This window comes from Fundulus heteroclitus, chromosome 16 (assembly GCF_011125445.2).
Source record: "Fundulus heteroclitus isolate FHET01 chromosome 16, MU-UCD_Fhet_4.1, whole genome shotgun sequence".
NCBI lineage: Eukaryota > Metazoa > Chordata > Actinopteri > Cyprinodontiformes > Fundulidae > Fundulus > Fundulus heteroclitus.
In genome coordinates, this window is record NC_046376.1 from 3,833,220 (window position 1) to 3,848,764 (window position 15,545).

The following is a 15,545-nucleotide window of genomic DNA, read 5'->3' on the forward strand; positions in this document are numbered from 1 at the left end:
CACCAAAAGAGGATTGTTACGTCAATTAGAGTGCCTGGTAAAAAGTATGAACTTTCTTCCCATTTTACCAAATTACCAAATGATTCTCTGTGTATTTTTGCCCAGATTTAATGTGACAGACCAACATAGAGCAAGGAAGGAAACAATATGGAGCCTGTATTTGCATTTGACTCATTTCACTCCAAAACCCCTAAATTAAACAGAATTCAGTCTTATAAAGTCACCTACTGTATTTTTCGGACTGTAAAGTGCACCGGATTATAGGCGCACTGAATTTGTAATATCACTCCTTAACATACACAGCTCTCTATCCGTCTTTGCCAGGCCAAAAGAAACGTAAAGTTTATATTAAATTAATTTATTATGCTTATTGTTGCTGCCTTACATGAATGCACTTCTAGTTTAGACATTACAGTCAGGCAGTTTGGTAGACAGCTCAGGGGTCCTATCAGGCAGTGACACAGTGTACCGTAATGCTCAGAAAGTCCATTGAGCGGAATGGCTACATGCTAACCAAAATCGTATTTACACATTTTAACAGATTTTTTAGCGCATTGCACCTTATAAAATCAGTCAGTAAGCATAATAATCAAATATGTGACGCATTGGATTATAAGGCGCACCATACATTTTTGGGAAAATTTAAGGATTTCATGTGCGCCATATAGTCTGAAAAATATGGTAATCAGAAAGCGGAGTCCGCCTGTGTGCAATCTGATCTCAGTATAAATCCAGACAAGAGAACAATCCGGCATCGCCACGCTGGTGATGCTTTTCATCAACATTGACAGGAAAATCCCAGATAAAAACCTGCATAGAGGCTGAAAAACACTTGAAGCTGAGGTGGAGGTTCAGCTCCCAGTAGGAAGACAACAACAGACAAACAACCAGGGCTACAATGCAACAGTTTGGTTCAAAGCGTGTCAGGAGCTGGAATGGTCCAGATCTGAACCCAAAGACTTTAAAACTGATATTTACAGATTGCTTTTCTCTCCAGTCTGAGGCAGCTTGAGATGTTTTGCAAAGAAAATTAGTTTCTTGATGTGCAAAACTGGTAGAGACATATTTAAAAAAATTTATAAAGTCAAGCCAGACTTTTCATTTTCAACTTTTAAAAAGCAAGTTTCATTTTTCTTTCTCTTCAGAATTATACAATGATTTGCATTTGCCTGTTAATTAAACTAGCCCATGTCTGTGGAGCTCCCCTCTCTTATTGGTTATTTCTTTGTAAAAAGGCTTTAAACTATGGCTGAATGTTTTTGGAAAATAATCTAATTGCGATTTTTTCTCTAAATATTGCGATTTAATGCGATTTTTTTCCCCAGTTTGATTTATCATGTCTTTTTAAACATATACAAACAACAAATCATTTTGTTTCCTCGTCATGTGGATTAGTTGCTAAAAGACCCGCAACATCTAAACTCAGAGCAGAAATTATTGCGTTCTGCCTACAATATATTTCAACCAAAATTGCAATTTTGACTTTTTTCTGCGTTAACCACAAGCAATAAAAATGGCGTCTAAATAAAGACGTTTGTAAACAAGGACTATTCAAAACAAGAACTTGTAATGTTTCTATTAATCAGAATATTATTCAAGAGAACAGCTTTTAGTTGATTTGGACATCAATCCTTGTTGAACATAAAGTGCAACCAACAAGCAAGTCTATGTATTAAACTGATTGACCTGTACTTAATGCTATGTATGATTATATAAACTCTAAAACAAGTAATAAAATTAGATTATCTCACTGCTGCAACTGCCTTCCCTTCCATGTGGAGGCAAACCCACTTTAAACATTTTACTGACACCTAATGGACGTGTCTAATTCCCTAATTGTTACATAGCCAAAAATTTCACTCTGCGATTTGGAAATTGAGTTTTTTTAAATCGCGATTATATTGAAAATGCGATTAATTGTTCAGCCCTACTTTAAACATATCCAGCCAGGTCGGCTGTCCTCCACAGAACAAAAGGTTGCAGGTCTGATCCACGCCGTTCCCCATCAGCTAAACCTCTTATTCCTCCTGATTCAGAGGTAAAACAGGACCGACGAGTAGGACATTAGCTCAGCACCTGTTTAATAACTTTAAGCTCCCCTGATCTCCCACTGAGGAAGCCTATTGAAAGCTCATTTGAAAGGAACCGGACAGCCTCACGAACCTTTGTGACTGTAGACATTTTTTTTTTTCTCACCTCTCGACCGGTAGTTCGAGCCTCGGTTCTGCCCTGTCTGGGTACGGCTGCTCCACCTCTCAGTGCTCTGCTGGTGGACTCCGATCCCGGCAGCTTCTCTCCTGAGCGATCCAGGCTTGGGGGGGGGGGGGGTGGGGGTAGATGTAATAAATAAATAAAAAATCTGGTCAATGAACAACATGACATGACTAAAATCTGAGATTAAGGAAGCTGTCTGGCGATTTAATATTTCTAATACTATAAACACCCTGTTCAACTTTGGGCTGGGCTGCTGTAATTCCCAATTACCACAATGTGTCACAAACTTAAAAAGAGTTAAGATGAAAATCAAAAGAGAGAGATCATGTTTCTTCAACAGTCTGTGAGCTATAAGCAGAAGCTAAAAACAGGCCTGCAGCTCACACAGAGATTGCTTTTTTGAACCTCCTTTTTGTGAATACATAATCTATTGACTACTTTCAGGATGGAAGGATGATTTTACCCAGTACAACAAAAAGTGTTTCTGAACAGGATTACCAACTATAGCTGTAAATAATATTGTAAAGATGTCTATGAGGCTTCTGGTAAGTCCAAGCAGTCCGAACTTGAGCTCTAACTACAGTCTGTTCTCTCTGACAGGCAGGCACTCTGTCACGGTTGAGGTCATGAGAAACAATGCAGCAGATATCTAATTACACCAGCGTTTAGGAATTTTGGCCTTATTTGGGGGGGCGAGGGGTGTGATTGAAGTATTTAGGGTTTTAGTTTCCCAAAAAGGCAACAAGGATGAAGAGTTTATGGGATCCTCCTCTAAAACCAGCTTACATGCAGCTGGGGCACAAACTGGGAAGGTTTCTTTGGGCTAAATATAAAAACGCAGCAGTAAGATCTGCAATGGAGGGGCAGAGCCTTAGATCAGTGTGTGTCTTCTCTCGCTGCCAATGCACTTTAAATGCCTAACCCGACCAGAGAATAAAAAGCATGCACTGTATTGTGAAAATTGGTTGAACGTTTCTAACCTTCTGTCCGGTGTCTGGTTCTGACCGTTTGCCAACGTGTGGCCGCTGCCCGGCCTGGTCAGCGGGTCGTAGCGACCGGCCGCCGCTGAGTCCCGGGAGCGTCCGCCGATATCCGAGGTCAGAGAGCCCCCGGAGGCCTGGCACGCGTGGGAGGGGGGGTTACCTGGACACGAAATCCACACAGGCGGTCTCAGATCGTTGGGTTCAGAGAAACCAGGAAAATTAAACTTGATGTGAGACGGATACAGAGAACCTGTGGCTCTACATACATACAGATAAAATCACCAGCTTAGATCAGGAAGAAACATTCATGTTACATTTAAAAATCCTGATAAATCACTTTTTAAGTCTAATCATTCCCTTACATAGGAAATGTTTTGACCAATCTGTATAATCTGATTGAATTTGACTTTGTAAAGTGCCTTGAGATGAGATGTTTCATAAATTATATAAATAAAATTGAAATTGAATTAATCAGAACCATGGTTAGGGGACATGCAGATCTTAACTTTGCTCTGATGTTTTTATCTTACAAAAGCTTTGATATACCATTGAACGTTTCTGCATTTTGTTACATTACAACTAAAAGCCTAAATGTATTTATTATCTATGACAAACCAAGACAAAATTGTGAAGTGGAAGAAAATGTTTTTTTTTTGTTGCTTTTTTTAACAAATCTAAAAGCTCTGGTATGCAAGTATGAGATGAGAGCAAACATGGAGGAAGGTGCTATGGTCTACATAAAAAATGTACATATGTGTAGCAGCGCAGGACATCATCCTGACCACACCACTGATGTAAGACGTGGAGGAAGCATCAGGGTCTGAAGATGCTTTCCTTCACCAAAGAGAGTTTACAGGAAGATGTTTTATGAAAAACCTGGAAGAAAAAACTTGAGTCTGGAGGTCGGGATGTTTTACCTTCCAGTAGAACGACGACCATAAACATACAGCCGGAAGTTTAGATCACATTAAGTTCATGTTTTAGAATGGTCCAGTCAAAGTCCAGACACTCTTCAGTCAATCTGACTGAGCCAAAGTCTTCTCTCAGGGACTGAATTAAAATACCTGCAACACTTTTAAGAATCTTGTTTGTAAAATAAATTAAAAATATTAAGATTCTGCTTTACTATAAAGCACTACTTGGGCTGAAGGGATATTTTCTGATATTAAGGGGCTTTAAATGATTGATTTTATTTTTTAAACTGGGCTAACTCATCTATAAATATGAAAAATGTTTCCTTTTCTTTGTAGCAAAAGGTTAATATCGCTTTTTGCTCTAATCCATCAAAAAAAATATCAAATTTAATTCGTAATATTAGTTTTTCTCTTTTGAAAATGTAATATGCATACTAAAAGTATATATACAAATCTTAAACATTATATTAGCTTTTTTCAGTGTTAGATATGCTTCCTTTAGAAGGAGCCTAAAGGAGACCTAGGGTACATAAAATCCAGATGAAGATAAAAATGAATAAATTAAATAATCCAGTGAGTGTGAACTCAAATCCAAACGTCCCTCTGAGGAAATGAAAAAATCCTTTTAAAACATTTTTATTATCACCATTTCACCACGTCTGGGGAAACAGCTGAACCAATCATCCATCTTCTTTTTTCTTCTCTTTGTTTTAAAATCTGCAGCTTTGTTCTGTGAGGGTGAACCGTTGCCTTAAAAAAAAATACAAGAACCTAATCCCAGCATACGGTCCTGACACATTACTGATGCCATGGCAACATCAACACAAGCCCATTCACTGGTAAAGTGCAGCTAATTAATCATTCTGTTTGAACTCTCAGCCCAACCTGGAGACTAATAACAGTGATGTCATTGTTAAGCAATAAAAAAAACAACACTCACAAAAAGAAAAGAAGCGAAGGAAAGTCAGGAACGCATCTTAAAACTTTTTGATCAAGTGTTTCTGAGAAAGCTGCCAGAAATCTATATTTATTATAAAGGACTCACTGGTACATCCATGTTACATGAGCTCACCAGGAATAAAAGAAATGAAACACTTGCCTCTAGAAATAACTGATTTACCAGCCTCATAAAACCAGAGACACTTGGTGGAGTTGGCTACACCAACTCAGGACTATACTCTGCAAGTATCTGCCCACTGTCGCCGTTTGCTTGCTCATAAGGAGAAACTGCTGCTGCAAAGTTGACTCGAGGCTATTTGCTGAACTTCCTTTAGGTTTTGACCACAGTAAACTGAATTAGACCGTCTTTAATTACATTTAAGCTCGGGATGGGCTAGATTCACTCTCACACATTGGCCAACTGGTTTTTTTGGGTATGAAGTTGGTTTATTGTGTTTTTTTTTTCTGTATAACTGGAAATAACCAGGATCAGTTTTTCTTGAGAAGGGCCTTTGGTGTGATCTGAACTGCTCTCTTCAAAGTAAATTTTAAAGGAAGAGATTTTAACAAGAACTGTTGTGACTGAAACAGAAAGATAACCAGAGACTGCTGGTTTCTATAGTTTTAATCTTAAGAATTTATGCAAATATAGGATCAAAGATAATTACTGGATTACAGTTTTAATCTCAGATTAAATGTTCAAGATTTCTGTCAGATAGATAGATAGATAGATAGATAGATAGATAGATAGATAGATAGATAGATAGATAGATAGATAGATAGATAGATAGATAGATAGATAGATAGATAGATAGATAGATAGATAGATAGATAGATAGATAGATAGATAGATAGATAGATAGATAGATAATGATAGTATCTATCAAATCGTTGATATAAAATGCTAAAGACTGTTTAAAATGTCAACTCTGAATAATTTTATCTTTGTTTTTTCAATAATAAAACCACGTTTCACAGCAACTCCACGTCTCCTCCTCTCTTAATATAAATAACTGTTAACTGCTCCCTGCAGAAAGGCAATAAAGAAATAATCTAAATGTGGGAATTTATGGTTTGCAAAGAGAAATCAGAATTGGCTAAAATCAACATTTGCAGGTCAAAACTTTACAGAAACAGGAGTCAGGAAATGGGTCACAACATCCTGTGTTTAGTTTAGATCTGACATTGTGCAACAGCAACATGGGACAATATTTAAGAATCAGTAGAGCGAGTTGTGTGTTGTAAACCAAAGGATCATGTGACAAACTTTTGTTTTAAATATTGTTGTGTTGCACTGAAACAGTTCAGTCACAATCAGAACCAATATCTAATTAGACCAAAGCAATTCCTCTGAAATATCCACGTATCTGGGTCTGTACTCTAGGAATAAGAAACAACTTTCGTGTTTTTAATTCTTTTGTTTACTCTCCAGCTCGGTGTATTTTCATTTTCATTATAAGGTATGCAGAACAAAAATAACCCAGACAGGGAGACTCTACGCTGCAGGATTCAGATTAAATGACACAGGAACTTTACGGGGTCTGTAGAAGCATCTGTTATGGACATGATTGTTTCTGTTTTAGAAGGTATTACTGTGAAGTGAGAGGAAAATAATGTTTGATTTGCTAATCTGATTTATTACCTGGTGCAGTTTAGCCATGATTTCTAAAAGAAAACAGCACTTCTTATGATGCATTTACTGGCATCAGGGAACTCAGAGCTTCTAGCCTCTGACTTGAGAGTTTAAGCGTTAGGTACAATGTGTTGTTTTTTTCAGTGTACATAAAGACAGAAATAAATAGAAATGCTACTAAAAATAAAGCTGTTAGGGACTCAAAAAGGTTTCTTCGAGGAAATCTCTGGAGTTTGTGAGATGCTTCACATACAGAGCTCCATTCATTGGACAGAGAGATCTTTGTGCTTAAACTTCATCTCTCTAGTGAGGCAGAGTAGCAGCAGCAGGACATAATCCAGGCTTTTATTACAGGACCCCTCAGACTTTACAACAAGACGCTGGTGTCCACAGTCGGCCCTCAAAGCTCCAGCAGAGAGGAAAACCTGCTATGCGCTGAGCAGCAAGCTCTTTAAAACTTGCCTAAAAAGACCTTTTTATGGAACACGGTTGCCCCAAGTGATGCCTGAAGGTCAGAAACGTGTAATTTCCTGGACATCTCTCACTGGGTGTCTGTCGGCGTTTGTTACCAAACTTCCTGTTGGAAATAAACTCCAGCGACCCGTTCCCATGACGTGACCGGACTCTCTCTGCGGCTGGTCTCAGGAGGGTCAAATCAAATCTACAGCTACAAGAGTATACAGCGAGCAAAGAAAAGGCTCTGTTTGGCTGGCGGATGCTGAGTGGTACTGTGTGACTGCACCTGCGGGGGTCCACTCAGGACCCGGAGGATCTGAGGTGGTGACGGTCCAGACCGGGGTCACGTCTGGTCCTGCAGCACGCCGCTCCTCCTGCCAGCGGTGGGAGTCTGCAGATCCGGCCTCCGAGGCAGGACTGCTCTGACCGGTGGCGGCCATCTTGGCAGGACTGGGGTCCTGGGGATTGGATTAGGGAACCAAAAAAATAAAGCTCCCACACACATTTTGCATGGCAAAAATATTCACGTGTTCTCAGGATACATTTCTAGAACTCTTATTTCTACTTTAGATTGATTTAATTGCAATAGTGGCAATGCAAAACTATAAATATTAGTTAATTATGACTTGGTGGATATTTATAAAGTACAGCCAGGCTTCCAAGGGGAAATTTCTTGCTTTTAATTCTTTCCTTTTCCCATTTAAATCGTTCATCTGTGATCAATATAAAGTGCAACAGAGATGCTTTGGTGTGAATTACTCGCTATTATTGCCCCACAGCTCGTCTTTTACCCCTACATCTGAGAGCAACTCGTTTTGGTGCCGTCTCTTTAAATGCCCCGCCCCCCTTCCAGGCCGCAGGGCTCCCCGCCCCGATCGGCCATTTTTGCAGCATGCTGTGGGACGATGTTATGAACTGTGTGGGTTAGTACACCCAACAAAGGAACATTTTCACTTATACACATCTGGTTTCAGCATCCTTCTGCTGTTTAAATGACAAAACCACATAAAAAAAAATCCCAAAACTGCTAATCAATTGTTAATTGATATTGTTTAGCAGCTCTGCAACAAATACTATGATGTAATTTTTTTTTAAATGTAACAGAAAAGAGAGAAAACTGAACGCCTTGAAAAATATATAACCCAAACCGATATAAAGATATCTATGCAGCTCCTGAAGAGAAGAAATAAAAAATTTTCTGCACTTCTAGAGACTCCAAAGTACACACAAAATGTATATAAAGACTAAAAAAGTGGATTTTGCGTGATATGTCCCCCTTAAATATAGGGCTTGATAAGAATCAGAGGGAGAGACTGATGGATCCTTTAGAAAATGGGGTAAGAAATAACATCTGGAAATTCACGGATTTATTTTTATTTTTTCATTCGGATCTGAAAAGTTCATATTTCACCCTCGTAAATCATCCAACTTACTTTTACATATATTCTAAAGATCAGCTTCTTAATTTAATGAGCATATTTAATATTTTCACACATGAACAACCTTTAAACACTAAAGATTAAATTTAGATTTGTTCGTTGGACATATCTAATTAGCACAACCTGAAACCCGCTTCATTTGATGCTTTTGTGTTGCATGAAATAAACCGAATTTCTTACCTTAGGATAATTAATTCACTTAATAAGAAATAATGTTAAGTATAATAATTTCCATCTAAACCAATCAGACAAACAGAAAATTGTTCCAAATTGAAAGGCAGGACAGAAACGTATAAACTAAAACATCATTATCAGCGCAGCTCTTTCTCTGGCCGCTGACAAGAGGCTGAGCTCCACAGGTAATCAGATACCTTTTTCTTGCTTACACTGTAAACAAACAGTGAGCAACGACATAGTCTGAAACTTTTGTTAAAGCTGTTGCACCTTTATACTTTTAGCTTTGGGGATAAATCGTGTTTGTTTAGTCAAAGCAGCCTTAATAAGACGTTCAGATCAAACAGTATCTCCCACGCTGGTGGCAGACTTCAGGTTTCTAAAGTTCTGGTCGTTTTTAGACCAGAGCTCAACGGGCTGCTGGTACCTGATTGGCCACAGGGTCGACTTTGCGTTTTTTCTTCTGATTTTGTTTGCTTGTCCCCAGATAAACGGCGAACCGTTCACTCCAGCTGGTGCAGAGACAAAGACAGAGAGAAAACACAGCGTGAGGCAGGCGTCTGCATTTAGCTCCTGTCAGGCTGCAGCGGCTGCTCACCCGTTAATGATCTCTTTGGTTTCACCGCGGATGAATATCTCCTGCGGGGGGGTGGCGATGCAGAGGGCGTTTCTCTGGCCCGTCCTGTGCTCGGCGTCTGTGACGTTGGCGCAGAGGTTCATGTTCACGGTCCCCTGTGGCAGAGTGCTGGGCTGCAGGAGGAAACACCTGATAATCAGCTGCAGGTCGCAGAAGCTCGTTAAGACCAAGGGAAAACATTTGAGCCGGGAATTTAGACGGATGCTGATCTGGAAGCAGTTTGGAGGGTTGAGTTTGGATTTGAAGGGATCAGAAAGATGAGATTGGAGTGGGGTGGCTAAGCCTCATCATCTGCTGGGGGTCTGAACACAACATCTGGTTTAAAGAGAAGGATTAAGCTCATGTTTTTGTTGCCGTTTCTTACCAGTTCATCCAGTGCGTAGGTCAGGCTGCCGTGTTCATACAGGATGAAGAAGCGCCGCTGCCATTTCTGAAAACGGAAAAAGATTTATTATAGCATAACATTAATGGAAAGAAAACCTGATAGTCACAAATTCAACATTTCCTACCCTTGACCTCTGCATCGGATTGTCAAAATCTGTGCCGACAGGAGCCAAACACAGCCAGCCAGCATAGACGGGCCTCGCCTGGAAAAGAAGGGGACAGTCAGGGCCCATCAGGACGGTCTCAGCTGCTTCAGCTCTCCTGGGATTGTTGATTGAATGATGAGCGCGCTCACTTTGACCTCACCGGGATGTTTTTAGGATAAACTTTTTTGTGATGTATTCTACCTTAAATATGAAATTTAACAAACTGAAATCCTTTAGGATAACAACAGAAGAGGAAAAACTTCCCGTATATTCCAGGAGCTCTTGCACACCTTCAAAGCACCTCTGGTAGGGCTGGGCGATATGGATTAAAAATGAAATCTCCGATTTTATCATACCAAATCCGATTCATCGATTTTTTTTCCTCCTTTTTGTTTCATAAAAAGAAATTAAAGAAATTATTTTAAAGCCTTGCTTTTATGTCAATTATTTCGTCAGGGAGTTGACCTGAATTCAAAGTGCAACTAAAAACAAGCTGTGAAACATGCTTGTAAAACAAGATGGCAGCCGTGCCATTATAAACAATGAAAATATAACAAAACATTTGCTGCTAGTGGTATTACACATTGAGCTAAGAACAGGCTTCACTGCACTTGTGAACTTCAAACTAAGTTAAAAAAAAGTAAATAAGTAAATGAAGTACCTCGTATTATGGTAAAAAAAAAGTTTCCACTTAACAATATTTTGACAATACATTTGCCTAAACATATATTCAGCATCCCATGCTGTTCTCTTCATGGAAACCCAATGAGTGTATTGGCAAAATAAAATCCAGATTTTCCAAAAATGAAATCTTAAAGAATTGTAAATTCGAATGAATCGATTCAATCGATTTATCGCCCAGCCCTAACCTCTGGTTTACTAACTGTCTCTAATTAGCTGAAGTCTAAAAGGCTACAGCCTTTTCTCCTGTTCGCTTTGTCACGTCTCAGCTAAAGTCCCAGACAGCTTCCGTAGAATCAGGGGATCAGTCAAAAGGTATCAGTCAGGAGAAGAGGGGAAAATATATATATATATCTCCAAGGTGTTAGATTATATACAACAGAGAAAAGTGAAGACAGTCATCCAGAAGTTAATTAAATATGGCAAACATTTACAAGAACAATGCAGAGGAAAAACGTGTAAAAAAGCTGATCGGGGAGACGCCTAAAGCAACATTAAAGGAATAATCTAGTCTTCATATGTCTGGGCGATGGTGTAGACGGGCAGTACGGAAACCTTTCCTAAACAGGAAAACTTCAAATTCCGCCAAATGTTCCAAAACACGCAGGAAATGGTTTTCTTTGATGAAACCAAGGTTGAACTTTTTGGCCATAATTCCAAATCACGTGTTTGGTGTGAAATAAAAACCAAAGTAGGAAACCTAAAAACATGCCAGACCACTGAAAGAAAACCAGAGAGAAGCATAGTAGAGGCAGCGCATCGCTTTCTCTGAGGCCGTTTTCTTTAGCATTCATCAAAACAGGGATTGTTGAGGCGTTACCGGATGAACGTCGTCTGCTGGAAAGCTGAAGATGAAAAGAAACTTCCTGTTTCACCACAACAACCCAAAGCATGAAAGGGTTCCACAGAAGAACATGAAGGTCTTTTAATCATTTCATCCCTAATTTGGTCTGAAATATCTCTAAATATTTCATGAGAGAAGGTCAGTGGGCGGAGCTAATGTTGATCCTGTCTGTCACAACTTCCACCATGCTGGTCCCAACCACAGCGCGCTCTGTCGTGATATTTCAGACCACATTAAGGGTATAGCGTCTGGAGAAGCTCGACCAGCGTGTGGTAAATAAATTGCAACCAGTTATTTCTACACTTCACAGCAAAAATATTGACCTCGGAATATTGCCAGGAATTATGGGGCCCTATGACAAAAGAAAATCTAAATCATCCCAAAATTAGATATAAATAGGGCTGTCACGATAATCTATAAATCAATTAATCGCAGGATAAATTTTAATCACATTAATTAAAATAATTGCGATAATTTGCATATACAAACTTGCTTGTTTCCCCCTGTGTTCCCGTCTCCTCTCTCTGAGACGGGATCCTAAAAGGTTTCAACGCGGTGTACCGTAGTCTGCGTCAAGCTAACAACAGCTAGCACGTTAGCTTAGTTGACCGGGAGGTTTTTTTTTCCAGATGGGAACTTTACTGACCGTTTTATGTTGCTCTCAAACGTCGATGCATTTAAAATCAACAAATGGCAGCCAGCCAGGCTCATAATACGGTGGGGAAACGCTGCTTGTGTCAGGTAGGCAACATGCTCAAGGTTAGCATGACAGCCTCATAAGGGATAGCCAGAGAGACGCTAACTTTAAAAGAAATGAAAGCGATGTCAAAGTTAAACACGGCTGCTGCAGACGTTTTTTTTGTACTTAAACCAAATGATGGCACCCGCTTAATTTGTCTGAGCCGGTAGGTCAAGAGGATATTGTTGCGTTATTATGCCGTTATCATATTAGTTGAAAAAGGTCTCCAAATGGTAATAATATGATTTATTGCAATAATTTGTTGAACATTTTTTTAGTTCAGCAAAATTTGTTATTGTGACAGGCCTAGATATAAATATATAACATTTTCTTTTTGGGGACCCCTAACTGTCCCTCCCATACAACGCCCCTGCCTCGGAGTCAATATTCAACCAGGAAGTAGTTCCCTTGCTCAGTGTGAAGCAGCCAATCAGGCGTCAGGGTCTCCTTAATCCCGCCCACTGACTTTGGTGGGTGAAGGTGTCTGTTGCACAAGACCATTAAATGAATAAATAAAGAGAGAAATAATGAAATGTATATTCGAATTAATTAATTTAACAAATAAGACATTATTTTATGTCATAATTTAAAAAGCATATTTCATTATTTAATGGCACATTTAATTTTACTTTTCACAATTTAATGGCATGTTTAATTGTTTAATGGTGTATTATGTAATGAAACTGTACATTATTCAATGGAACATTTATTGGTACATTTATTTATTTAATGATATATTTATTTATTTAATATGGTCCCCTTTAAGCCTCCATAATAATGATGTCATTTCCTTTATAAGCTTTTAATAAATATACGGCCATTATCTATACCCACAAAGGGTCGCGGTTGGTGCTGATCTCCAGCGGTCACTGGGCTAGAGGCCAGGTACACCTTGGACAGGTTGGCTTTCCACAGGACAAACAACCACACACACCTAAGGACAATTTAGCAAGACTTATAAACCTAACAGTCATGTTTCTGGACTGTGGGAGGAAGCCGTAGTACCCGGAGAGAACCCACGCTTGCACAGGGAGAACATGCAAACTCCATGCAGGAAGATTTGAACCCAGGACCTTCGTGATGCAAGGCAACAGCGGCAGAAACAGACTCACACTATCCGGATGTTTCATGATCAAACGTCCAGAAAACGCCATGAACCTCCTTAATTGAAGCAGTTATTAAATCTGTTGACTACCAACCTAAAGCAGGAAGTACTTCTGCTTAAATGTGAATTTGTGTCACCACTACTGCATCGTATCGGTGCTGACGTTCCCTGAATGCATTTACCACCAGGTGTTTCAGATCCTCCTCATACATTTGGCTTCTTGTTGTGAACAGTTCCTGTTTTTGGCTTGATGGATTTGCATTCAGACGTTTCCTGTCGCTGCAGTCTCGTGCTTTCGCCAAGTAAAGTTTATTATTTCTCTGCGTGGCTCGTACAACAATCTATTACTTGAGCAAAAACAAAGGGCATTTTCTTATGATCATTAAGGGTAGATGCACGCCCAGAATGATTTACAGCATTTAATAATTATAGCCAAATTTAACTTCAAGCTTTAATGTCAGCATTGATGCAACCTGGGATCCATCTGAGCAGGAATGTCCTCCATGCCACAAGGCGTTCATGCAGCAATGCATTCAATCAAAAAACATCATTTTTGGTCCGTATCGCCCAGCCCTACCATTTAATAATAATAACAACAATCATCATCGTTTTTATTTGTATTTGCAATGAAATGGCCCCTCAGCATTTAACCTATTCCTCAGGGAACAAGGAGCTGCCACACTGCAAAACATACTAAACTAAAAATAAGTAAGATTTTCTTGAAATGAGTGTATTTGTCCTTGATTTGAGCAGGTGAAAAAGATTATCTGCCAATGGAAGTAGTAATTTTACCCCTAAAATAAGATAATTAGATATAATGCACTTTGAAATAAGTTGATGGAGATGAGTTGTTCCTATTTTAAGTGCCAAAATCTTATTCCATTGGCAGGTTATCTTATTTATCTACTTAAATAAAGTACAAATACGCTCATTTCAAGAGATTTTTTTACTTATTTTTAGTTTAGTTTAGTCTGTTTTTGCAGTGCAATAAGTGGCCCTCAGAGAGCATTCGGGGTCCCTAAGGTTATGCTTAGTGACCCAGAGTGGCAGTCTGGGTGGGCAGCCTTCCAGCGTTGCCAGCATCCTGCTCTAACCACTAGGCCACCTCTTTCTCTTATCTCCATTTTAGGACCCTTATTTTGTGTTTGTTTCAAACTGACCTGTTGAACATCCCATAGACAGCATGTCTGGTTTAGCTGTCTGCTATCAGGTATCCCAGGAAATTACAATCCATCCACTGGATCCCATTGATAACGCCTCTCTGGGCCACAAACAGGTAGCAGAACCACTTCAGAAAGCTCTCTGTAGATGTTAAACCTTGGAAAACAAACTTCCTCCTGCAGCTTTCTAGTAAAGCGATATTTACTGGAGAAGAGGAGCATGAAGCCACTGAAGGATGCAGATAAACAGCCTCTCTGCGTCAGAGCAGCGCTTTGTGCCGTGTCTGCAGGTTGAGCAACAGCGCTGAAATTACAGGGTACGGAGACAGCAGGCACGGGGACAGAGGGTGATAACATACTGCAACAATGTGAGGCATGTGGAGCGCCGTCGCCTCACATCATCTCCTCAACGCCGACCGGAGGCGACAATGTTTCCACAGGGTGCGGACCGAGGTGCAACATAAATACTCTGCTGGACCAGAGCGGATCGGCCGTCGCTGTTTGGACCACTCTGGTGGTGGATTGCTGCGGCGGCCATTTGTCCAAAGGCTTCGGTAATGAATCAGAATCGGCTTTATTGGCCAAGTTTGAGCTAAAAAAAACAAACAAGGAATTTGACTTCAGCTTCACAGGTTGACGGCGTACAGACATTAAATATACTTCAGAGATAAAAACATTTAAAAAGTACAAACAAATCCACAATGTGTATATCTGTGCACGCACACATTTAGTGGATGAATTCCTGATGTAAATTTAGAGAACATAGCATTTTATCAATTTTATCACGTCCCATTTTTGTTTATCTTACATGCTGAACACTTTGATTTCCATTTTGTCCTCGTATTAGGGTGAAAATGTTTTAACTACTTTATTTTTAATCATATGAGCAGCTCCTCATTAACCGGCAACACTTTGAAACATCGGCATTCATTTAAATGTGATTTTAAGTCAGAAAAACCCTTCTTTTGATGGATTACTGTTTTCCTAGAACTTTGAACATGATGACGACACGTCTTGTTTCGTTGTCATATTTTCACGTCTACAAAAAACACATTTCCCCTCAATATTTAGAACACTTGCCCAATTCATACAGACTA

At 39.5% G+C, this 15,545-nt stretch overlaps 1 protein-coding gene across 1 annotated transcript in view; it reads right to left on the minus strand.

Moving 5' to 3' along the window:
* The window catches only part of LOC105938873 (myosin phosphatase Rho-interacting protein), a 41,775-nt gene that overhangs the window by 22,750 nt on the left and 3,480 nt on the right, over positions 1-15,545 (minus strand). The window contains exons 2-8 of the mRNA XM_036148737.1: positions 9,899-9,976; positions 9,754-9,819; positions 9,351-9,502; positions 9,180-9,264; positions 7,426-7,597; positions 3,195-3,357; positions 2,197-2,311 (exon numbers count right to left, since the gene is read on the minus strand). Of these exons, the coding sequence (XP_036004630.1) occupies positions 2,197-2,311; positions 3,195-3,357; positions 7,426-7,597; positions 9,180-9,264; positions 9,351-9,502; positions 9,754-9,819; positions 9,899-9,976 (831 nt within the window). The remainder of the gene's footprint in view (positions 1-2,196; positions 2,312-3,194; positions 3,358-7,425; positions 7,598-9,179; positions 9,265-9,350; positions 9,503-9,753; positions 9,820-9,898; positions 9,977-15,545) is intronic.